Source organism: Nanorana parkeri, unplaced genomic scaffold (assembly GCF_000935625.1).
Source record: "Nanorana parkeri isolate BGI_ZX_2015 unplaced genomic scaffold, ASM93562v1 scaffold1209, whole genome shotgun sequence".
In the NCBI taxonomy this organism is placed as follows: Eukaryota; Metazoa; Chordata; class Amphibia; order Anura; family Dicroglossidae; genus Nanorana; species Nanorana parkeri.
In genome coordinates, this window is record NW_017307477.1 from 286600 (window position 1) to 312912 (window position 26313).

Below are 26313 nucleotides of genomic sequence, written 5' to 3' on the forward strand. Positions count from 1 at the left end.
CCATAGTTTTATTGAATTTCCAACATAACAACATAACCAGCGCCAGTCATAGTTATGCTGAGAGCACACGAGAATAGTAACTTGACATAGTCTGAAAAGAATGTCCTTACCATGAGTTCTGGACAGGCATTAGAATAACCCAAAAACTCCACTTGAGGGCATAGCCTATTAAAGGAACTCTAACCACTGGCAAGGTGAACCCACCAATAAAGCTGTGATGATCATCATCTAAAAGAGGGGTAGGTGGGCATACAACTCTTCTGAGGGCAGAAGGTCTTCAGGTCAGAGGTTCCTGCCTCAGTGTAGTCTTTACTGAAGATCCTAGCCAACCTCTTCACCTCATGCCCTGGTAGCTCTACTTTAAACCTATGTGTGTTAATGTTAACTCCCCCTTCACTGAGCCATGCTTCCATCAGTCAAGACGCCCTTCCGCTAGGGTCTGAAGGGGCTTTTATTATGGCTGCATATTATTTTCTTGCATAGCCCTCTACCATACCATACTGAAGATCATAGCCAACCTCTTCATCTCATGTCCTGGTAGCCAATCACAACTAATCTACTTTCAACCTATGTGTGGTAATGTTAACTCCCCCTTCACTGAGCCATGCTTCCGTCAGTATTCCAGTATTTCTATTAGGGATGCAGTGATACCATTTTTTCCAGACCGAGTACGAGTACTGACACTTTTCCTCATGTACTCGCCAATACCAATTAGAGACACCTTTTTTTTAGTGTCATGTGACAGTTTTTCTAAAACAATACAGACTAATGATTTTAGGAAAGTGGTGGAGTGCCAGGGCCTGGTCCCAGCTGCAACCTCTGCAACCCTGGGAGTTCTATCACTGACTCCAAGCTGTAGAGGGGCTACAAATCCCAGCAATTCATTATACAGCAATGCAGGATACCACCAGCTATAGATGACTACAAATCCCAGCAATACATTATACAGCAATGCAGGATACCACCAGCTATAGATGACTACAAATCCCAGCAATACATTATACAGCAATGCAGGATACCACCAGCTATAGATGACTACAAATCCCAGCAATACATTATACAGCAATGCAGAATACCATCAGCTATAGAGGACTACAAATCCCAGCCATACATTATACAGTAATGCAGAATAATACCACCAGATATAGAGGGCTACACATCCCAGCAATACATTATACAACAATGCAGAATAATAGTATAAACATTTTCTACAAGCTCTGTGCTACCGCTTTGCTCCGGGGGGCTGGCCCAATGTCTTGGGTGGAGGGTCTCAGGAGGGGTGCAGAGGGTGTAAGGAGGGGTGTGCAGGGTCTCAGGAGGGGTGCAGAGGGTGTAAGGAGGGGTGTGCAGGGTCTCAGGAGGGGTGCAGAGGGTGTAAGGAGGGGTGTGCAGGGTCTCAGGAGGGGTGTGCAGCCATGCAGGGTGTTGTGAGGTGTGGAGAGGGGGTAAGGAGGGGTGGGCAGGGTCTCAGGAGGGGTGCAGAGGGTGTAAGGAGGGGTGTGCAGGGTCTCAGGAGGGGTGTGCAGCCCAACGTAAGCGTTGTAAACAGGTGCTGCGTGGTTCCCAAGAAGGCTGCCACAAGGTCCCCAGCAAGCACAGGACAGGGCAAACGCTTCAATTTTTGGTATCGGGGCATTTTCACAAGTATGTGTACTCATGAAAATTACCAGTATAGGCAGGGATGCTGGTATCAGTATTGGTGCATCCCTAATATACACTGAGTGGCCGGATTATTATATACACTGAGTGGCCGGATTATTATATACACTGAGTGGCCGGATTATTATATACACCGAGTGGCCGGATTATTATATACACCGAGTAGAGAGGGGGGGAAAATGAAGATTTGTTGTATATTTTTGCTTCAGGTAGAATGTAATGTAATGTAATACTGCATTTTGGGCACTAGATGGAGTTGAAGAGCAGAGGAACAAAATACCTCTATTTTGCTTCTGTTCGCACAGAATGAGCTTGCTCAGAGTACCGCGGGGCGAATGGTTTACAGATAGACCCCGTAAGAGTGACTCCCTGAAAAGCACAAAACAGAGAGCACAGACAGGAAGTGCGCTTCCCTCGTATTTCCAGTAGTCCATGAACCCATCGCACTCCTGACCACTTAGATTCAAAAACGCCTGGTGGCCCCCCATTTTAGTACCGCTTTTTCACTGCTTGGAACTGGCGGCTATGCTAATGGGGAATAGAAACCAGTTATCATCCGAATGGGAAGATATCTATCTTCTATGTGAAATAACCGAACACAAAACAGTACTTGTGTAGTACAATGTTATTTTTTTCTCTCAGTTTTAGTAGTATAACCTTAATTTTGTTTTCTCTAGTCACCTTCCAGGACAACATCAGAGAGATAGGCTCCTCCCACCGGAAACAGGAAACACATCACCCACACCTAAAAGGAAGAGTACCAGCCTAGCACACTTCAGTTATTTTGTGTTTCCTCCGGCCGAGCAGGACATCGTAACGTTTCTTATTTTTTTCTTAGGCGTTCGTGCTAGTGAGCAGGGGCTTCCCCCGGCATGGAGTACAGCAAAGGTCAGTGGACCTGGGGTACCCATGACTGGGGACTTCCAGGACAGCCCCAGCTGTCCAAATCAATGTTTAAATTGCCTATGGTTTCCTGCATAAGTGTATGTATGGCAACTAGCCCTTTGGTGTTGTGGACTTTTTTTTCACTTGGCTGTATTGCAGCACCCTCTGGGCTCCTACAGCTGCTTTCTTTCAGGGTTAACATTTGTCCGTTTTTTCATTTTTTTTTTCTCTTAGTTTTAGTAGTATAACTTCTAATTTTGTTTTTTATTTCCAGAAAAAAAAAAAAAAAAGCCTGGTGGGTGCCGCGTTGGCCAACGAATGGCGCCGTTACAATCACAAAGTAAAGATGGGGCACCGGCATAGTGCATCTTTTATTGACGTAAATGCCGCGGATGCCATAGATGATTGTATTGCCATTTATTTCATTTCAGGAGAGGTTGTGAGTCATCTGAGCGGCAATTGGAAATATAACTGATGCTCCGTCTCCTCTTTCAGTCTAATGTTCAATTTCTGGAAACGATATGAACTCAATTGTTGGAATTTCTTCTGATTTTTTTTTGATTTTTTTATTCTGTCGCTGTGACCTTCATCTTCATGACACATTTCGCATTTGAAATTTATATTAAATTATATCATGTAATATAAAAACTCTGCACTTGTGTTAGACGTTCTACTGCCGCACTTCATGTAATGGCATTTTGTCAAATGATTCGCACTCCAAACATTTCGCATCATCTTAATCTCTTTTGTCAATGGCTCAACCACTCAGATATCATTAAAGCTAAACTCCATCCTTCCCTTCAGTCTTATATCTGACCTCCGTCCTTCCCTTCAGTCTCATATCTGACCTCCGTCCTTCCCTTTAGTCTTCTATCTGACCTCCGTCCTTCCCTTCGGTCTTATTTCTGACCTCCGTCCTTCCCTTCAGTCTTATATCTGACCCCCGTCCTCCCCTTCAGTCTTCTATCTGACCTCCATCCTTCCCTTCAGTCTTATATCTGACCTCTGCCCTTCCCTTCGGTCTTATATCTGACTTCGGTCTTATATCTGACCTCCGTTGTACCGCCTCCTCTTCCTCTGATGTCACTGCACACTGGGAGCTTCTCACAATCTGCATTAGAAGCTGCATCAAGTCAGATAGAGCCCGCCCCATTTCATGACTGGAGAATATACCGCATCATCTAGCGCATTCCTCCCCAGCCTGACTGTCCCGGCCCCACCTCTTTAATTCAGTTCTCTCAATCATGGGGGCTCAGCATCACGTGGGTGTTACCTAGGGCAGTCTGCATGCAAATACTGTCTGCTTAGGAATACCCACTCCTCTGCCCATCAAGGCATATTAATATTTGCATAACTCCTCCCAAGGGCCGGCCCACTGCTTGCATCAGGGGGCTGAGGGCTCTTGAGAGGAGGACTGCCAGAAGCTGGGTGGGACACAATCAAGAGCGGTGGCATCACTTCTGCACGCCTGGGCAGCAGCATGGCTCTCCCCCAGCAACCCTCCCAGCCCCCCCCACTAAGTGTGTACACCACCAGCAACCCCCCCATTCCTGCCTCCAGAGGCAAAAAAGCCAAAATAAAATATAACAAAAATGTGCATTGAGGTTAAAAAGCTATTAAGTAAACTGTGCTTACCAGGTACCACAAACAAAATTATAGTATATGATATCAAAAGAGAAATGGCTAAGGTATGGTAGAGGGCTATGCAAGAAAAGAATATGCAGCCATAATAAAAGCCCCTTCAGACCCTAGCGGAAGCGAGTCTTGACTGATGGAAGCATGGCTCAGTGAAGGGGAAGTTAACATTAACACACATAGGTTTAAAGTAGATTAGTTGTGATTGGCTACCAGGACATGAGATGAAGAGGTTGGCTATGATCTTCAGTATGGTATGGTAGAGGGCAATACAAGAAAAGAATATGCAGCCATAATAAAAGCTCCTTGAGACCCTAGCGGAAGGGCGTCTTGACTGATGGAAGCATTGCTCAGTGAAGGGGGAGTTAACATTAACACACATAGGTTGAAAGTAGATTAGTTGTGATTGGCTACCAGGACATGAGATGAAGAGGTTGGCTATGATCTTCAGTATGGTATGGTAGAGGGCAATACAAGAAAAGAATATGCAGCCATAATAAAAGCTCCTTGAGACCCTAGCGGAAGGGCGTCTTGACTGATGGAAGCATGGCTCAGTGAAGGGGGAGTTAACATTAGCACACATCGGTTTAAAGTAGAGCTACCAGGACATGAGGTGAAGAGGTTGGCTAGGATCTTCAGTAAAGACTACACTGAGGCAGGAACCTCTGACCTGAAGACCTTCTGCCCTCAGAAGAGTTGTATGCCCACCTACCCCTCTTTTAGATGATGATCATCACAGCTTTATTGGTGGGTTCACCTTGCCAGTGGTTAGAGTTCCTTTAATAGGCTATGCCCTCAAGTGGAGTTTTTGGGTTATTCTAATGCCTGTCCAGAACTCATGGTAAGGACATTCTTTTCAGACTATGTCAAGTTACTATTCTCGTGTGCTCTCAGCATAACTATGACTGGCGCTGGTTATGTTGTTAGGTTGGAAATTCAATAAAACTATGGCCTTGACCTTTCCATCTTCATCAGTCTCCGTGTCATCTTTGGGCAAGGTTACATATTACGCATGCTTATGGCTTTAGGCCGGTGCTTCTCATTAGTCAACAAATGATAACAGCTGGGGAAATCAGTTGAAAAAACGAAGCAGCCAACCCAAGGCTCATCGTCTTTCTAAAACCTGTAACTTATGAGCGGCCAACATATGTTGCCCTGTAAGCACCTAATGTTCTGGGGCCTGCAGGTGGTCCTTTAAGCCCGATTCCCCAGATGGGCCAACCGGCAGAACATGTTCCATTACCTAATGGACATCCTTCTCTGTCAACTAGAAAATCTGGTGTTTGCATTTTTAAACCTACCAACAACAACAATTCTTCTGTGCAACCAACAGCAAAACAGGGACAAGGAATAAAATGAGAATCACCAGGGAACGGGGAAAAAATATGAAACCTAAGAAAACAAAGGCCCCTGGGTATTTTAATCTTGCTTGTATGTGTGAACACCAAGCACGGTAATGAATTCTGGATTCCTCCGGTAGGGATATGGAGGCAGGTGGCTAAGTGTTTGTTTGTTTTTCCTCTCTTTGCAATTTCAAAGGTGGACCCTCTAGAGACGCCAATGCTTGTCATGGCCTGGATTGAAAACGTACTGTACGGAGTTCTCTCTCTAATTGTTTTTTCTTTTCCTTGGAAACGCAAGCGTGTTGTTCAATTAAAGAGAATATACTGCTTGCAAATGACGGAGTCGGATCATTTTGTTTTATGTGCGGGTTTGTTTTGTGACATTTCCTCGGAGTGCTTCGCACATCAAAGAACGAGGTTCTTCTCCCACGCTTGTCAGGCGATTGGCTCTGGTAGAGACTCCTTTGATTTGAAAATGGCTGTACATGTCTTATTAGGTAGAAGGAGAAGTAAAGAACCAGCATTCCGATTTAATTTCAGGGGATTTGATTTGTGTTGGGTGTTGTGGGGGTTTCATTGACTAAAGTCAAATTGGCTCTTCACTTTGCAGGGGAATATACCCTTAGCTCGGTGAATGTGGTAAAAAATCACTTTGCAAAGAATATCCAATCACATGCATGGGAAATAAAAATGCAAAACAATTATAATTTTGCTTGCACGTGATTGGAAGATGGACTTCAACAGAACTTTTACCTATTAACTTCAAATGATAGTGCATTAAAGGAGAACTATGGAGTCTGTGTTTTTCCCCATAGTTCTCTTAAGGGTCACGGGAGGACATAAACTAGCGTCCTCCCTTGACCCAGCGCTCAGTATATCGCGAGCTAGAGCTCGCGGTATATTGAGAGTGCCACAGCCGGGACGGATCCCGACATTACTGTCAAGATCCACCCAACTGCGTGATTGACAGCTGGCTCTGCCTATCTAGAGGGTGAGCCAGCTGTACCCGCCCCGTCCGTTCTGACAGTCAGCGCTGGAGGATCGGAGCGGGGAGGGGGTATCCCTGCAGGGAGCCGTGAGTGACAGCCATGGCTCTCTGCAGGGACAGGATCGAGAAGTGAGCGAGCGACGCTATGTGTTCGCTCACTTCCCGATCTATTGAGCCGACGTGTGACAGTTTAATTGTCACACGTTGGCTCAAATTATGAGGTTGAGTGAAAATCACTCACCTCATAGTTCTCCTTTAAGGACACTTCCACTCCCTTTCCACTTTTTAAGGGCTTCTTTGTCCACTTCTACTAACTCAAAAGTCCACACAGGTGTTCTCTCGCAGGGGTTTTCAAACATAAAGTACAGTTTTTTCTGTCATCAGAATAACATTTTCAAGTCTCACCGACTTCAGGTGGTTCCTTTAACAAAACTTCTGGCCACACAGGTTGTAGTCAAAGCGGTTGCCACACAGGCTTGTCTTTCATCCTCTTGCCACACAAGCTGCTTTTCACCACACAGGCAGGGCTGGATTTCCCACAAGGCCAATCAAGGCCCAGCCTTGGGGCAGCAGGGAGTAGAGGGGCAGCAGGAGTGTGGAATTCCTATCTCCCGATGCCCGGGACATGCAGTTCTGGGCGCCGTGGGTAGTTGTTTTCTACATTTAGGCACGCTTTTGGCAAGCAGAGCTAAATGTGCAGCGGGTAAGCAGCCGCTAGTTTTCTACAAGTTATCTAGGCGATGTCACCGAGATCACTTGTATGCAGCCTGCACGTCTGATATTCTCCATGGGAGGGGGAGGGGGGGTGTTTGGCGGTTAGGGAGGCGTATTGAAGAACCTGGCCTTGGGGCAGCAGGTAGTGTAAATCCGGCCCTGCACACAGGTGAACTGCCCACCAGTCCACCCGACATACAGACTGGTTCCAGGGTGGAGCTGCATCCTTAGGAGGCTGGGAGTTCTTGTAGAGGCCTCAAAAAGCCAGCTAGCTTCACCTGGGCTTGTTACTTCCAAGCCTCCAGCCCTCTCAGCACTTCCCCCTAGAGGAAGAACTTCAGTATTACACTTAAACACAGACATCCCCATCTGCCTGCTGCCACACTATAAACACTGGAACCAAAGTTCTTGTGGGTATGACCCCTGACCTGAAGTGGCTCTTTCTCCTCCTCATTGCACACACATGAAAAATCAGAGCCTGAGAGGAATGTACACAACTAGAGGATACTGTAATGTAAGCATTTAAAGTAATGGAATTTCTAATTTGATCTAACAGGATCTATATGGAAGTTCTCATTTGATCTATCTGTTATATGAATCCATCTTCTGTGTATTTGTATTGTGCCTCTGCCAAGTAGAACCAGCAGGGGCACTTAATGTAATTCCAACAAGTTCTTCTTTAAGGGATTCTCCAGGGGATTCGATTCAGGGAAAGAAGACAACGCTGACCCAATATTGTCCATAAAGGTGTTGTTGATGTTCATGCCAGATGAGAGCAGAGCTGTCACTGACCTTGTTCATTTCGCTTACATGACTGATTCTCAATGGCCTCTTTCTTTGTCCTCCTCTTTAGAATCCGACGTGGCGGACTTTGATGGCAGAAGCTCGCTCCTCTACAGGTTCAATCAGAAACTGATGACCACATATAAAGATGTCATCTCCCTGAAGTTCAAGAGCATGCAGAGTGATGGAGTATTATTTCACGGAGAAGGACAACGCGGGGATTATATAACGCTGGAGCTACAGAAAGGGAGATTGTCTCTCTCCATTAACCTGGGTACGCAGCTGGTTTTTGTTTTTTTTCTTGTAAGAAAATGCTGTTTTAAGCTAACCTGTCAGGTTCTACATACACTACCTTGAGTTATTGAATTTAGGACTGAGATGAGTAAATGGACATCATTGCCTTTAGGGATTTCTGTGCAGAACCTACGCTTGAGATTCCCCACTGCTGTTCATTCTTAAAGTGAACGTTGCACCTTCCCCTGAAAGTCATCCTCCATCTGCCTGTTTCATTTGTGTTTGTTTATGCGGCATAAAGATACTCGTAAGCCCACCGGATCTGGCAATGCCGTCCTCTCCTCTGCCTTCTTCCTCCCCCCTACCTTCTCCTCTCCTTTACTTTCTTCTTCCTCTACCTTCTCCTCTCCTTTACTTTCTTCTTCCTCTACCTTCTCCTCTCCTTTACTTTCTTCTTCCTCTACCTTCTCCTCTCCTTTACTTTCTTCTTCCTCTACCTTCTCTTCTCCTTCTTTTCTTCATCGTCGGTCATCAGTTTTCATCATCATCCTCCTGGTTCTTGCAGGTGGCTCCTTGCGGACTCAAATTGTCATTTTGTTTATGGTTGCAAGAACCAGATTTCAGGAACAAGAGTGTCTTGACATGTCCCAGGGTTCCACGGGCAATGGAAAATACAGCCTCCTGGGATATGTGTAATAGGTATTCCAAGGGAAAGAAGCCAAGTAAACTTTCTTTCTTTTTTTTTTTAGCATGTAATTTTTTATTGAAAAGCATTTGAAACAGAAGCCAGCTCTGGGAATTGGGGTGAGCGGTGAGAGGCTCCCGCGGAAGTGCGTTCGCAGAGCCTGATGTTCAGTGACTAAAATGTCACCAGTAATTAGCTCGTACATCGGCGGAGGTCCCAGCAGAAATACATCTGTTACATCCGCACTTTGCAGATTTTCTGTGATAAACGGAGAACCTTTAAATGTCAGAAATCGCTGAATCGAAATTTAGTGACCGAAGATCCTCCCTTCGCGCAGACTCTCTGTTTCCCCAGCATGGGATAAAGTGTGATGCGCAGTAAGGGAGAACCCAAAATACGATAGAAAATCTGCTGTGATTACTTACAAAGATTTTTCATGCAATAGGTCACGTTACCAGTGACCAGGGCTGGATTTCCCACACGGCCAACCGAGGCCTGACCTAAGGGCAGCAGGGAGTAGAGGGGCAGCAGGGAGTAGAGGGGCAACAGGGGTGTGGAATTCCTATCTCCCGATGCCCAGGACATGCAGTTCCGGGCGCCGGGCGGGTAGTTGTTTTCTACATTTAGGCACGCTTTGGGCAAGCAGAGCTTAAAGGAGAACTATGAGGTGTGTGCTTTTCACTCACCTCATAGTTGTAGCCGACCTGTGACAATGAGACTATCACAGGTCGGCTCAGTAGATCGAAGTGACGTCGCTCTAAAGAAGCTTAATTCATCAGAGCACATGTGGCGTCCTTCCAATGTGTATGTCCTATGCTCCTTGGTTCCATCTAGTGAAGGAAATGCTGTGTGAATGGCATTCCACAGCAAATGGCCGGGCGAAAGAGTTCTAACTAGACCCCATAGGGGGTTATTCACCAAAGAGCCGAAGCATCCAGCCGTAGCTTCAGCTGATCCTTCGGCTCTCTTCGGCCGCCGGAGCCCTTTTTTTTTTTTTTTGATTGACATTTTTGTTTATTTTGAAAATTTTTAAAGATACACAATACACAATAATGCATAATAATAAGCAAAATCGCCAACATAACACACTAGACATTAGACATGTGAATGGGATGTTGAATTGCATTCTAGAAGCTACCTTCTATATCTCCATTGATTTGAAGAGAATAATAAAAAAAAAAAATGTTATTATCCACATTGAAGCGCAGTTACTATATTAATTGCATATTCTTCAGTTTGTCTTGCTATAAAAATAGAACAGCAGCTTCCAACACAATACGTATCATTTTAATAGAAAAGACTCATGTCCATTCACTTGGGTAGATAAAGAAAATAATAGGAAAAGATACGGAAACTTGCGTTTTTGCGGTTCTGTTGACATATGTTTCCCCAACCCTGGTGATGGAGAGTCCTGTACTATTTGTGAAGGGGATATTTGTGGCACTGAGTGTAGGTTGGCTGAATTCCCATTGTATTGTCTCTTTGGTTGCTCTAGGGGTTCACAGCCAGGGGTAGGGTCTGTAATGTATTCCTGTAAAATCGTAGCATGACCCGTTGGGCTAGTGTCCCTGGGGCTAGTGTCCCTGGGGCGAGGAGTCCGCTGCGGCTTCTGGGCCTGGTCACACGGCTGCGGCCTTGTCAGAGTAGGAGACGGAGGGTATGAGGACGGAGAGCGGGCCTCTGCCTCCCGGGTCTGTGCAGAATCGGCATGTGGGGCATCCGGGGATCCCACTTCTGCTTGACCACAGGAAGGGGTATCATCTGAGGCCCGTCTAGCTGTTGTAGGAGTACCCTTCCCCTCGTAACTCACATACCTCGTCATCGTTTCTTTCCGCTCTGGCCCGGTACTCCTCGGTGAGCGATCCAAGTTCTGCTGTAACATCCCGATCGAGGAGGCGATGGAAGACTGAGAGCTTGTCGGGGTCACATCTCCCACGGATGATGAGGCCTCCGGAGACCACGAGGCGAATTTGGCCGTAGAGCGATCCGGCGCCATCTTGGCTGCGGTCCCGCCATCCGAGGGGTCAGTCTGTACAAAGTAAGGTTTGAATTCACAATAGCGCCTGAACAGCAGGAGAAGGCAGCCGAGCCAAACGCATATGCGTCGACTCGGCTGAGATGTAGTGACACCCGAGGCGAGGAGAAAAGTTGGCCAAAGCCGACCGATCTCCACGCAAATCTCAGCTGGGGCGGAGCCAGTCGTGATCTCACTGCTCGCTCCATCCAGTTGTAATGACAGATCAGCGTCCCCAAATGACCTGGGGACGCTGATCTGTCATTAAACAATAACAACTGAGCAGACGTCACGGCCGTTTCCGCCCAGTTGTTATTCACTGACTCTCGCAGTTGCCGGCCAATAGTAAACAGTTTTTATTTTTTTAAATTTTTCTCTTTTCTTTAAAATATTTAATTTTTTTTCCTATTTTTAAAAATGTTAAAAATAATTTTTGAACTTTTTTGTTTTTGTTTGTTTAATTGTGTTACTATTCTGCTTGCTACCATGGAGGTACCGAGCAGAATAGCCGAGCCAAATGCCGCTCAGAAAAATCGGCTATTCACTTACTGCGGTTCGGCCCCTATGAGAATAGGGGCGAGTGGCAGCGAGTGACCTGCCGGAGCTTCAGCTCAGTGGATCGGATGAGTTGAAATCCTTCTGCGCTTTGGCTCAACCGGACATGCTAGCATGTTCGGCTGACCAAAGGCAGCCAATCTACGGCTTATTTTAGGCGATGTTCAGCTGAAATCAGCCGTGCAAGGCTGAAGTGAATAGCCGAACAGCATTCGGGTCACTTTACCTCGGCTCGGTTATTCACTCGGCTGCCTTCGGCTAGCTTTGTGAATAACCCCCATAGTCTTTTTTGCAGTCACTCCTTTTATTTTACTATGACTAAAAGCCGACCATTGTAAGCAAGGGTTTGTCCCAACCCCTGTACCTGTCACGTCTGCTGGACAGCTTGGTAGGGTTGCCACCTGTCCAGGATTCACACGGACAGTCCGGGTTTTGAATGCTTTGTCCAGGTTTCATGGCAGCAGAAACCCGGACACAAGATGTCAGGCAGGCAGGGGCAACCAAAATTATGATAGGGGCTACTGGCCTCCCACTGAAAAAAGTCTCAACTGTGATATTTACATATGAATGGATGGCACTATTTACATATGAATAAGCCGCGGCTCATTCTCCCAAAAAAATATCCACGCGTTGCTAGAGTGTTCGGGTTTTGCTTGAAGAAAAGGTTGCAACCCTACAGCTTGGCCTGCTAAAGGATATTTAAAAATAACAGATCTACTGGCTGGTTTAAAGGAGAACTATGAGGTGAGTGAAAATCGCTCAGCCTCATAGTTCTAGCCGACGTGTGGCAATGAAACTGTCACAGGTCGGCTCAATAGATCAGGAAGTGAGCGAACACATACCATCGCTCGCATACCATTCTCGATCTATCGCTGCAGGGATTCCCCCTCCCCTGTCCGATCCTGCAGCACTGACTGGCGGAACGGACGGGGGAGGGGGCGGGTACAGCTGGCTCTGCCTCTAGATAGGCAGAGCCAGCTGTCACTCACGCAGCTGGGAGGATCCCGACAGAATTGTCGGGATCCGCCCCGGCTGCAGCGTCTCAGTATATAGCGAGCTGTAGCTCGCTATATACTGAGTGGCCAGATTATTATGACCACCCCATCAGTACTTCGTTGGGCCGCCTCGTGACTCCACGAGATGATGAAAGGTGATGCGAGGAATCTGACACTGCACTGTTACCCTTCTGTTGTCTTGTACCAGTCTTGCCGCTCTCCGTTCTGCCCTAACATTGACTAGTCGCTGACGGCCACAATTCGCACGTTCAGACCCAGATTTTCGGCTGACAGTCCGGTCTTTAAACACTTTAACAACAGCTGCTCTTGAACATTTAACCAATTCTGCTGTTTTGCTGATACTCGCTCCATGGCTCCGAGCGCCAACAATCATCCCGCGTTCAAAGGCTGTTACATCGCGTTGTTTCCCCGTATCTTCAGAAACAAATCACTTCTACTGTCGTGGTAACCAACCTGCTTCCCTATTTATAATGGTCTGGCCCTCTAGCAACTTCAGCTCCCTTAGGAGAACTATGGGAAAAAGCACCGACCCCATAGTTCTCCTTTAACATGTAATAAAACTCTGTTGCAGGGAAAACATAAAACTGTCAGACTGAGTCCTACGTGTCATTTTTTATTTTTGCCCATAATAACGGTTTAAAATTGAATTTTCGCCATACCGATTCCTGAATGGCGACAGAGCAAAACATTATTGCCACCTTCCCGCCTCCCAATATCAAAACCATTTTCATTGTTATTTTTTTATTTTGCTTTCATGTTTCTCTATCTCAGGAAAGCGTTGGTCTGCGGACGTTTATCAGTCTCGCGTTGAATGTATAACGCAGTTATTGGCGATCAGCAGGACGGAAAAGCGTCTTCTGCTTCTAGACGTTTCCAACTTCATTTTTAGACTCGTTACTTTTCAATGTTTATTTTCTTCCTCACGTCAACACAAGTAAAGTTAAACTTCTGTTTCCATGGCAACTGTGTATTGTGGGTTGCAATTTTGAAGTAGTAAGTCGTTTTTTTTTTTGCCTATAATATTAACAGACGGATCGGGCAGACCGATCGCCGCCCTCTATACATTGTATTCATTCGCAATCCTCACATATCGGAGTCATGTGCTCGAGATCAGGAAACACTGGAGGGGAAAACAGATGAAATTTTTTTTAACTCTACTGAAGTGGGTCACATGGCCGTACTGTATGCAAATCTGGGAAACCTATTTTTGATGTCGCATATTAATGAACCCTCAAAAAGAACCAATACATCAATAAGTTGCCTTTATGTAAATTAGCCGATAATAAAATTCCTGAATGTGAGTGTAAAAGTCTGCACTGAAATATTCTGTGTATTTACTTTTACACTGAAGCAGTTTGTGATATAAATACACCGATCAGCCATAACATTCTGATCACTGAAAGTAGGGGGATATATTAGGCAGGAAGTGAACATTTTGTCCCTGAAGTTGATGTGTTGGGAGCAGATACAATGGACAAGTGTGAGGATTTGAGCGACTTTGACAAGGACCAAATTGTGACGGCTAGATGACTGGGTCAGAGCAACTCCAAAACGGCAGCTCTTGTGGGATGTTCCCGGTCTGCAGTTATCAGGACCGACCAAAAGTGGTCCAAGGAAGGAAAACTGGTGAACCGGTGACAGGGTCATGGGTAGCCAAGGCTCATTGATACACGTGGGGAGAGAAGTCCGGTCCGTGTAGTTTGATCCAATAGAAGAGATACTGGAGCTCAGATTGCTGAAAAAGTTCATGCTGGTTCTGATAGAAAGGAGTCTGAACACACAGAGTATGACAGCTTGCTGTGTATGGGACTGCATAACCACAAACCCGTCAGGGTGCCCATGCTAACCCGTGTCCACCACAAAAGTGCCTACAGTGGGCACATGAGCATCAGAACTGGACCACAGAGCAATGGAAAAAGGTGGCCTGGTCTGATGAACCACGTTAACTTTTACATCACGTGGATGGCTGGGTCCATGTGTGTCACTTAGCTGGGGAAGAAATGGCACCAGGATGTACTATGGGAAGAAGACAAGCCGGCGGAGGCAGTATGATGCTTTGGGCAATGTTCTGCTGGGAGACCTCGGGTCCTGCCATTCATGTGGATGTTACGTGACTTGTACCACCGACCTAAACATTGTTACTGACCACGTCCCCCCCCCCTTCATGGAAACGGTATTCGCTGATGGCAGTGGCCTCTTTCAGCAGGATAATGAGCCCGGCCACACTGCACACATGGTTCAAGAATGGTTTGAGGAAAACAACAACGAGTTTGAGGTGATGACTTGGCCCCCAAATTCTCCAGATCTCAATCCAATCGATCACCTGTGGGATGTGCTGGAAAAACAAGTCCGATCCATGGAGGCCGATCACCTTACAACTTACAGGACCTAAAGGATCTGCTACTGATGGCTTGGTGCCAGATACCACAGCACACCTTCAAGTGGAGTCCATGCCTGGACGGTTTAGGAAAAGGGGGACCTACTCAATATTAGGGGGGTGGTCATAATGTTATGGCTGATCGGTGTAAATCACATAACTGACAATATTCAGCATCTGTGATGGTAATATAGTGTGTGTCATAGGCATGGAGCCTCGGGGAGCCCCTTACCCAGAGTCCCCCTGATCCTTTACCTTGGACTATTTAGTAACTTTACACGTCTACATGAATACATTTCTGGCATCAACAGTATCATTCTTCATAAAGATCAATTTTTATCATTAACCCCTTCCTGCTGGCCCTGTAACTGGGTCTTAAATCAGAACGAAGAAGAACTGTGGGCAAAAATATTCTTGACCTGTGCAAAGGGGTTGGTGGGAGGCTCTGGCAGGATGTAGACGTAGTTGTCTGAAAACAGGAAGCTTTGGTAGCACCCGTATGTAATGCTAAGCCGCCATGATTGAAAGAACTGAAATCCAATGAATGAAAGGGGCGGGGCCAGGGACAGTCAGCCTGGTGAGGAAAGCATTAGATGATGTTTTTACATCCTCCAGCCAGGAAATGAGGTGAGCTCTGTATGACTTGCTGCAGCTTCTAATGCACATTGTGAGGAGCTCCCAGTGTGCAGTGTAATCAGAGGAAGAGGGGAGGAGCCGCTACAACTGTGCAAGACTGAAGGGAAGGACGCAGGTCAGATATAAGACTGAAGGGAAGGATGGAGGACAGATATAAGACTGAAGGGAAGAACGAAGGTCAGATAGAATACTGAAGGGAAGGACGGAAGTCAGATATAAGTCAGAAGGGGAGGACGGAGGTCAGATAGAAGACTGAAGGGAAGGACTGAGGTCAGATAGAAGACTGAATGGAAGGACGGAGGTCAGATAGAAGACTGAAGGGAAGGACGGAGGTCGGATAGAAGACTGAAGGGGAGGATGGAGGTCAGATAGAAGACTGAAGGGAAGGACGGAGGTCAGATAGAAGACTGAAGGGGAGGCCGGAGCTCAGGTAGAAGACTGAAGGGGAGGACGGAGGTCAGATAGAAGACTGAATGGAAGGACGGAGGTCAGATAGAAGACTGAAGGGAAGGACGGAGGTCAGATGTAAGACTGAAGGGAAGGACGGAGGTCAGATAGAAGACTGAAGGGGAGGCCGGAGCTCAGGTAGAAGACTGAAGGGGAGGCCGGAGGTCAGCATTAAATATTGTCCTGTACTGACTTTGAGAATTACACTTGTTGCCCTCCTGCTATCAGACTCAAATCCCGTTTTTTCTCCCCAGGTGACGCCAAGCTGCGATTTGCGAACACTCACACCATGGTGACCTTGGGAAGCCTCTTGGATGATCAGCACTGGCATTCAGTTCTCATAGATCGGTTCAACAAACAAGTCAACTTCACAGTGGACAAATACACTCAACACTTCCGCACCAAGGGCGAGTCCGACAACTTGGACATCGATTATGAGGTGCGTTTGGTCATGATGCGTCATTGAAGATTTTTTTTTTTTTTTAGCCTTCTGTGAAAAAGTCAGATTTGGAGAAAAGTGAAATATAAATGTGAAGTGTAAATCCAGCCCAAAGTTGTTTTTTACATTTTTTTTTTAGTTTTCAATACCGTGGGGGAGGAGTAGAACCTGTCAGTACAACCAGACTTGCTGTATTGTTCTTGAAGACTTTTTTGCTGGTCATCCGACCAGCTTTCTCAATTCTGAATAACAAGCAAAACTTCTTCAAGAAAAATTCATTATTGAAAAAAAAAAGTTTGACAGTTTACTACTACTTTAAAGTCTATGGGGGGTGGGCCCCAAAGGTAACATGGATAGAATTGATAACTGGGTGAGCAGGCAGCGGACACGGGCGAGGCCGGGTTAGATGAGCTCAGTGTGGAAACTTCAAACAAGCTCTGGATAGGTGACTGACGTACAGGAAGTCCTCCTTCAATGGGTACCTGACTGTAGCTCAAAGCATAGGAATGCAGAAAGGAGCATGGGACCAAAAGGATAATGTAATTGTTAATAAAATCAGCCAACCCGTCTTGGGGCCAAAGCATTCCCCCTTCACCAGGGTTCAAAAAACATCAATGTGCTTGGATTGCTAAGTGGCAATTGGAAGCTCGGCAGCTGATACACCAGTACTCCATGAGGAAAGCTTAATTTAAGACCTAATAGAGATGTTTGTGGCCAGGACCATCCCTATAGTAAGAGAGCCTGAGGCTTTTGCCTTAGGCACCATCTCTTTGGGTCACGTGGGCGGAGCAAATAGAGTATCATGGGCCCTCGGCTGCACCATGTTTGCAGTGAGCCTGCCGCCTTCTTTCTGGCCAGGGTGCCTCAGGTTGCTAAGAGTTGGGCAGGGAGATCTGTAAAGGCCATAAACATCTCCCCACCCAGCTGTTAGCAACCTGTGTTGCTCTGGCCAGCGTTTCCGACCAGCTCCTGGCAACCAGTAACGTCACTGGTTGCCAAGAGTTGGGTGGGACGCCGGCCAGAGCCGGAGCCAAAGCTGGCCGGGTGAGATGCTGCGGAGGCCACCAACATCCCCTAAACCGATAGGGTGCACCCCAGCCCCCTCTCCGCCACAGGCTAGGATCACCCCTGTTTGTGGCCACTGTTCCTTCGAAGGGCTTGTTCACACCAGACATAGTGCGTTCCGGTCCGATTCTAGCTGGAACACACTGCATCGCATTGCCGCGATGGTGTGGGGCAGAATGGGGGTGTGAAGTGAATGGCACTGTAGCCACGCCCTCCGGCTGCAATGCGATCGGCCGCATGGGAACGCAATGCACACAGGGCCGGATTTCCCACAAGGCAGCAGGGAGTAGAGGGACAACAGGGGTATGGAATTCATATCTCCCGACGCCCGGGTCATGCAGTTCCAGGTGCCGGGCGGGTAGTTATTTTCTACATTTAGCCCTCTTTCGGGCAAGCAGAGCTAAATGTAAAGCGGGGGAAGCCGCCGCTTGTTTTGTACAAGTGATCTCGGCGATGTTGCGGAGATCACTTGTATGCAGCCTGCATACAGGGGGGTGCATTGAGGAACCTGGCCTTGGGGCAGCGGAGAGAGTAAATCTCTTCCTGAATGCACATCAATGGCTGCAGTCCGGTCTGGTCCGAATGGTACATGGTTCAGTCTGAACAAAATTGGGCTGGAACGCACTGTGTCTGGTCTAAACAAGACCTAAGATCCTTGAAGTCTTTATCTTCCATTGACCCCTGATGAAGGGATGAAGGGAGGAGGGGGGGTTGCCGCGAACCAATCCTCCCCCCAAGGCACGCTGGCTCTTTTTATATGATCACCTTCTGTATAGTTAAAGTTATCCTGGGCTCTTCCGTCCTATTGGCCCCGGTGCTGCATTCTGTGTTCCAATGGATTGATGATGACCATTGGCTGAGAAGGAGCTCCAGTTCTTGGTGCAATCATATCGACACAAAAGCAGAATGTTCTCAACCAAACTTGTTTTCTTTCTTTTAAAGGAGAAGTATGGGGTCAGTGTTTTTCCCCATAGTTCTCCTTGGGGTAACGGGAGGACACAAACTAGCGTCCTCCCGTTACCCTAAGCTCAGTATACAGGGAGCTACAGCTCGCGGTATACTGAGACGCCGCAGCCAGAGCGGATCCCGACTTAGATGACGAGATCCGCCCAGCTGCGTGAGTGACAGCTGGCTCTGCCTATCTAGAGGCAGAGCCAGCTGTACCCGCCCCCTCCCCCATCCGTTCCTCCAGTCAGCGCTGGCAGATCGGAGCGGGGAGAGGGGAATCCAGCCCCTCCCCCTGTCACGGCAGAGAGCCGTTACAGGATCGAGAGGTGAGCGAACACGGTATGTGTTCCCTCACCTCCCGATCTACTGAGCCGACCTGTGATAGTCTCATTGTCACAGGTCGGCTTAGAACTATGAGGTGAGTGGAAATCACTCATGTCATAGTTCTCCTTTAACAAAGTTTTGCTCCGAAAAATTAAAACTGTGTGCTTTGCCCCATTAAAAACCCGCCGTGAGATCAGAATCAGCGGCCAGATTTAATTTTTCAGGCATTTTATGTCTTCGTTATGGAAGTGAACTAAAGTCCCGTGCGAGCTTCACAGCCTAATTTTTATACTCCGGATAATATCGAGGAATCAGATTTGCGACGCAGCCGGCGCCGTTAATATTTTGTTTAGAGCAATACATTTCTAATTAAGTTTGCGCGCGGCGGCGAAAGCCCACCGAAAGATTACGGCCCTCCGTTAAATTATATCTCAGGGCGTTTGATGGTCGATAAAACCACCCGAAAAAGGGAAATAACCGGCATTATTGCTATTTATTAGGCGATTAGAATGATCGCGCCACAGCGAAAAAACCGCGCCGCCGACACGCAACTCCAATTTGAGCTTAATTAGTACATTTTGTCTGTTTTGGAAATACAATGATATGGATTAGACTTGACAAGAACATATTTATCACGGCCCCACAAATGAGGACGTTTGGGAATTAAGCGCAGATATATTACTCGCTAATTACTTCTGAACAAGGTTAATGCGATTTTATTTTTGTCTCGGCAGCGCTTGTCAAAAATGTTTTCTCACCTATCTCAGCGCGAGAAAGTTGCTCGTCCACGCCGCGTAAATCCGTCCAACATACGGCGGAGCGATAGCGACGGCCCGCGATGCCGGCTAGCTCTTCACACGTCACCGTGCAGTAAAGAACAAAAGATGCTTGAAACTTTATAGCGCATTAAATTAATAACATAGCCACGCGCTCTCCAGATTGTGTTTGCGCTTTTGACTTTTTACGGGCCGCCATAAAAGGCATAAAATCGCTACGTTTTATCTCGAATTTCCCAACGACCTTTGCGTATTTCTGCGGCATAAAAATAATAATAAATTTCTTCCTTTTTTTTATATTTTAACCTTTGAGCTAATATAGAAAGCGGAAAAAGAAAATGGTTATTGTTCCAGGGTCCGTATTTTGCCATTTTAAGTACTGAAGGAGAACTTCAGACAAAGGAATAGAAATTACTTTAGGTTATTCGTGGAAAAAAAAAAAATGCTCTGTGGGTTTTAAAGGAAACCTGGAGAGAGAGATATGAAGGTTGCGCACCTCCTTTTAAGACCACTGCGTGCGTCTTAATGAAGTCGGGGGCCCGGGGGAAATCCAAATGTCGGATCTGTGTATTTATTCTGATTAGTGGTAACAGTGTGGAAACCATTAAATAAGCATGACAGAACTAAAGATTAGCAACTGGTAGCTTACATAGTGCAGCTATAGCGCATAGGGCCCATTTGCACTTCTACATTGCAGTGCCATTTATTTTAAATGGTACCCTAATGCACTAAGACAGGGGTAGGCAATCTTGGCACTCAGTGGCGGACCTAAGGAACAATGGGCCCTGGTGCAAGATTTTTTTTTGGGCCCTCCCCCTCCCAATTCTTACAATTATTATTATTATTATACAGGATTTATATAGCGCCAACAGTTTGCGCAGCGCTGTACAATATAAGGAAGACATTTCGATCACAATACAATTCAAGACAAGATGGTAAGGATGGCCCTGCCCCTGAGGGCTTACAATCTAAAAAGGGAGGGGGAAGTTATACATGAGGAGGAAGCTTCGTGGGGATGAATTGTTTGAGAACGTTATGGTCGAGCGGTTAGGTTGAGGTGGGATAGGCTTCCCTGAACAATGCCCGTACTGCCCACCTGAGAGCCCCACTGACCACCTGAAAGCCTGCACTGACCACCCGAGAGCCGGAAACTAGCCACCTGAGAGCCCCACTGACCACCTGAGAGCCCGAACTAGCCACCTGAGAGCCCGAACTAGCCACCCGAGAGCCCGCACTGGCCACCTGAAAGCCAATGGCACTCCAGGTATGATGAAACTATACATCCCATCATGCTTTTGCCTCTGGCAGTCATGCCTGCTGCTGTCAGAGTCTTGCAATACCTTATGGAATGTATAGTTTGACAACAGTTGGAGTGCCGAGGTTGACTACCACTGCACTAAAGCAAGTGTCACATCCAATTTTTGACATGTTAGGGTAAGTTCTAAAGGTTTGCCCTAATGCAATGTATGTTAACGCACGAGCTTACACATGTTAACGCACCGCAAAGATATAAACGTGACCTTGATCTTCAATTGAGCCAAAAGGGGTCCGAACCTCCTTAAAGAGTTTGCACATAATACAGAATGGTTACAGCTTCCTCAAGTGGTAATTCTGTATCATAATGTTTTCCTTAAAGGAGAAATATGGGGTTAAGTCTTTTCCCCCATAGTTCTCCTTAGGGTAACGGGAGGACACAAACTAGCGTCTTCCCGTCACCCTAGGCTCAGTATACCGCGAGCTGTAGCTCCCTATATACTGAGACACCGCAGTATACAGCGAGCTGCTGCTTGCGGTATACTGAATGTTTTGCAGCAGACTGCCTTGTCTCTGGAATGGATACATGGTGTCTGTGTGTAGGTTCACAACCTGAGCCAGCACTACAGGAAGAGGCACTCAGCTGCAAAGGGAAGTTCTCCCCCAGCATGAGAAGACATGAGGATTTAAAAGGAAGAGCAGCAAAGAGAAGGGAAACAACCATTGATTACAGTAAGGCGCACATTACAGTATTGGTTTATGTTAAATAATCTGAGGGTTTAATGTCACTTTAATCTACATTGCGTCCCCACAGGGAATTCATCTTTATAAATATTTTGCAGTGTGGTTGCACAGGTATTCGTCTTGACTGACGAGCTGTCTTTGTAATGTGATTTGCGCTCCGCTCTCGTTTTATTTTAATGTGCCGTTAAGTAAAAGGAATGAGCCAAGTTTTGATTTTTTTCTTTTCCAAAGTTCAGCTTTGGAGGAATTCCAGTATCTGGGAAACCCGGCGCCTTTCTGAAGCGGAATTTCCACGGCTGCATCGAGAACCTGTACTACAACGGAGTGAATGTTATCGACCTGGCCAAGAGACGCAAACCTCAGATCTACATCGTGGTAAGAGAGGCTGTGTTGTCCGTCCATTGCTGTGGTTCCATTCCACTTCCCGTATGGTGTACCTTTTAGTCATTGACAAGCACGTGTCAGGTAGAATATAAAAGGATTACTCATGATTTGACAATAATGTGCACGGGGTGGGTCCAGGAGTCCTGGAGAAAGAACAGAAAATCATTTTATATTCTGAATGCTCTTTTCTACTGATTTGCTCCTAAAAGTATACATTGTATTATTATTATACAGGATTTATATAGCGCTAACAGTTTGCACAGCGCTTTACAATATAAGGAAGACATTACAATCACAATACAATTCAACACAAGACAATATGGTGAGGAGGGCCCTGCCCCTGAGGGCTTACAATCTAACAGGAGGGAGAAGTGATACGTGAGGAGGTAGCTGCTGTGTGGGGATGAATTGTTTGAGAGTTTGATATTTTAGTGGTTAGGTTGGATATGTTTCCCTAAAGAGATGAGTCTTAAGGGATCGCCTAAAGGTAGACAGAGTAGAAGATAGGAGTAGGCGGACAGGTTGGGGTAATGAGTTCCACAGAACGGGGGAGACTCTGGTGAAGTCCTGGATGCGAGCATGGGAGGAGTTGACAAGGGAGCTAGAGAGCAAGAGGACTTGGGAGGAGCGGAGGGGACGGTTAGGGAGATACTTGGAGACAAGGTTGGAGATATAGCCGGGGGCGGAGTTGTGGACGGCTTTGTAAGTGGTTGTTAATATTTTGAATTTTACCCTTTGGGCTATTGGAAGCCAGTGCAGGGATTGACAGAGGGGGGTGGGGGATGGAAACCAGTGCAGGGATTGGCAGAGGGGGATTGCAGACACTGAGCGGTTGGTTAGGTGGATGAGCCTAGCAGCAGCATTTATGATAGACTGAAGAGGGGAGGAGCCTGTGTAGAGGTAGGCCAATGAGGAGGGAGTTACAGTAGTCGAGACGAGATATAACAAGGGAGTGGATGAGTATTTTTGCAGTTTCTTTGGTGAGGAAGGGGCGCATTTTGGAGATGTTACGAAGGTGAAGGCGGCAGGATTTGGATAGTGATTGGATGTGGGGAAGAAAGGTGAGGTCCGAGTCAAGGATAAATGTATCCTTAATCCTTGTTTATTTGGTTAGCTACGCTATATAGTCAATGGATTGTGGACACCTAACCATCACCTATAAAGGCTTCTTGGCCATCCCATTCCAAAAGATGGCCATTAATATGAAGTTGCTCCCCCCATGGCAATTAATATGGAGTTGTCCTCCTGAGCGGTTATAACGTCCTTCACTCTTCTGATAAGGCTTCCACAACATTTTGGAGGTTGTCTGTGGGAATTAGTGTCCTTTTGTGAGGTCAGGTACTGATGTTGGATGAGAAGACCTGGCTCACAATCAGCATTTCTGTTCATCCCAAAGGTGTCTAGTAGGGTTGAGGTCAGGACTCTGTTCAGGACACTCGAGTTCCTCCACACCAGACTGGTCAAACCATGTCTTTGGGCTAGTTCACACCAAGCGCGGAGCAGATGCCGAGCAATTACAGAACGGATCAAAACTGCGTGCAATGTATTCCAATGGTATTTGAGGCTCTAGTTCCCACCGCAGCGTTCAGATCCAGAGCATGTAAAAAAACTGCAGCAAGCCCTATTTTTCCTGCTCTGGAATGCATGCAAACACCCTGGAACGCACTGAAAGCCCATTTTAGGCTAAAAAAAACAAAACAACAACGGCCCGGAACGTGGCAAAAATGCAGCAAAACACACTGCACTGCATGTGCAGAAACTCATGCAGATTTGGTCTGCATTTGGCGTGAAAAAAACCCTTATGGAGCTGGATTTGTACACAGGGGACAGTCATGGTGGAACAGGAAAGTTTATTAAATTGTATTGAGATTTTTAGTCCATCCCGGGAGCGAGCTTGGACCGGTGGCTACTTTACAACACACACAGGGACCATGGGGAACAAAAGTAACCACCCTATAAAATGTCTCTTATTTGTGAGTGACAGTCACGGCTCTCTGCAGTGACAGGATCGAGAAGTGAGCGAGCGACGCTATGTGTTCGCTCACTTCCCGATCTATTGAGCCGACCTGTGACAGTTTCATTGTCACAGGTCGGATAGAACTATGAGGCTGAGTGATTTTCACTCGCCTCATAGTTCTCCTTTAACTATCAACAGAAATGTATCTTATTTGTGTATCACTCAGCTGTAGGTCCTCCAATCATCTCTGAATTGGTGCTGACACTGTCCTCCCTTCTGGAGGGGGGCTACGTCTGTTCCCCATGGTCCCTGTGTGTGTTGTAAAGTAGTCACCGCTCCAAACTCCCTCCCGGGATGGACTACAATCTCAGTACAAATTAGTAAACTAAACATGAGATTGTAGTCCATCCCGGGAGTGAGCTTGGAGCGGTGACTACTTTACAACACACACAGAGACCATGGGGAACAGACGTAGCCCCCCTCCAGAAGGAAGGACAGTGTCAGCACCAATTCAGAGATGATTGGAGGATCTACAGCCGAGTGATACACAAATAAGATACATTGGGGGGAATTTATCAAAACTGGAGCAGACAGATTTTGGAGCAGTTGCCCATGGCAGCCAATCAGCTTTCGCTCCAGTTTTGATAAATCCCCTCATTGTTGTTAATAGTTACGGTACTTGAATGTATTTGTAAGGTTTGATATGATCTAAGGTTGACCTCCGGAGTTTAGTGTCACTTTAAGATAAGTTGCTGGGGTGGGGGTGGAGGAGATTTAAAGATCAGCTTTACTGAAAGTCTAGTTGTTCTTTAAGAGCCGCCCTACTTCCCGATCAGATCAGAGTACAGCATCACGGTATCACTTAGGAATATATATCTTCACATTATCAATTCTAATCCCGCCTCCAGAGCCGTTCTGACCGATCGGGCCGTGAGCCTCCGGTTAGAGCGGTGCGGCTCCATAACACACAGTAATATTGTCTGTATGCATTATTATCATCAGTCAGTGTAATCCTGCAGTGTAATTAGGAACAAGGAAACATTCTCCGCAGAACGATAACCTCAATATCAGAGACGACGCACATCTGATAGCTCATCATCTCCACATCATTAAATACAACAGCTGAAAATAACTCAGGCTAACAAATGTCTGATCACACTGCAGATGCAGCAAAGTGACACGTCGCCGGTCTGAGAAATCCGTCTGAGAGTTATTATTCGGTCCTCGTGGCCGTCCGCCGTGACAATATATATCATATTCGAGCTCTGCGTCTTCCCTGCGAAGATTGTGACAGGATATTGTATTCCATCGCTAGGTATTATAGCCGTCGCTGGTTCATTATGACATTAGCGCTGCTTTCTAAACGTTTTTACCGCTATTCCTAACGAGCTCTGAGACCGCTTGACTTCAGATTCTCCGCACAGAGAAAAGAAAGAACAAGTGCAGGATGAAACAAAGTAACTATTGTAACATGTCAGAAATGTATTCTCACAGATTTATCAGGAGATGAAGGAGACACATCCGAACAATGTAATAGACATGTAAGCTCCGGGAAACATCGGCTCGGTACGGATATTTCGTTATTCGGGATTCAAATGTGCGTTCCCGCATCGCTTAGTGTGAACGGGACTTTAAAGCTGAACTCCAGGAAAACAGCTGAAAACATATATAGGAACTCTGTTACCTGCCAGTAGACATGTAAGCCGCAGAAAAATTTGGTTAGGATATTTCCTTATTTTGGGATCCGGGTCCGAAATTAATTTCGGTTCGGGTTTCGGATTCGGAAGAAATCCGAGTTTTCATTAGTTAAGGTTAAGGATAAGTTTACGAATATTTGTTGCGAATACCACAGAAAACCATATACAGATATTAATACTAAAGCTGAATCTCCTAGACCCGAATAGCATTCTCCTAGACCCGAATTGCATATGGGAGCAAGGAGCTCCCATATGCAATTCGGAAATTCGGATCCCGAATGTTATTCGGGTCTGGGAGCCATATACATATATTACTAAAGCTGAGGCTCCCAGACCCGAATGGTATTCAGGAGCTCCCAAATTTCTGAATTGCATGTAGGAGCTCTCGAATGCCATTCCGGTCTGAGAGCCTCAGCTTTAATAATATATGTATAAGGCTTCCATACCTGAATGGCATTCGGGAGCGCCCCAATGCAATTCAGAAATTCGGATCCGGAATGCTTTAGTATTATATGTATACACTGTATATGGCTCCCATGTTACCGTAACGTAAATTCGGATTCAAAACCGAAAAACACATCTGATTGGCCAGAAAAGTCACATGTCCAATTCAGTTTAGTTTTTGAGCAAAATTTGTACGGGATCCGAAATTGTGAAACGGAAATTGGGATTCGGACCCATTTGGATGCATTGGGATTCGGAAGTTCTATAGAGGGTCTATGGGCTAAGTGTGGAATTTCTGCATAAATAGCTG

At 46.3% G+C, this 26313-nt stretch overlaps 1 protein-coding gene across 1 annotated transcript in view; it reads left to right on the forward strand.

Annotated features, from left to right (window-relative positions):
• LOC108796998 (contactin-associated protein-like 5) overlaps positions 1 to 26313 on the forward strand; it is a 283699-nt gene that overhangs the window by 113776 nt on the left and 143610 nt on the right. Inside the window, exons 6-8 of the mRNA XM_018568564.1 lie at positions 8078 to 8281; positions 16226 to 16410; positions 21753 to 21893. Coding sequence (XP_018424066.1) covers positions 8078 to 8281; positions 16226 to 16410; positions 21753 to 21893 — 530 coding nt within the window. The remainder of the gene's footprint in view (positions 1 to 8077; positions 8282 to 16225; positions 16411 to 21752; positions 21894 to 26313) is intronic.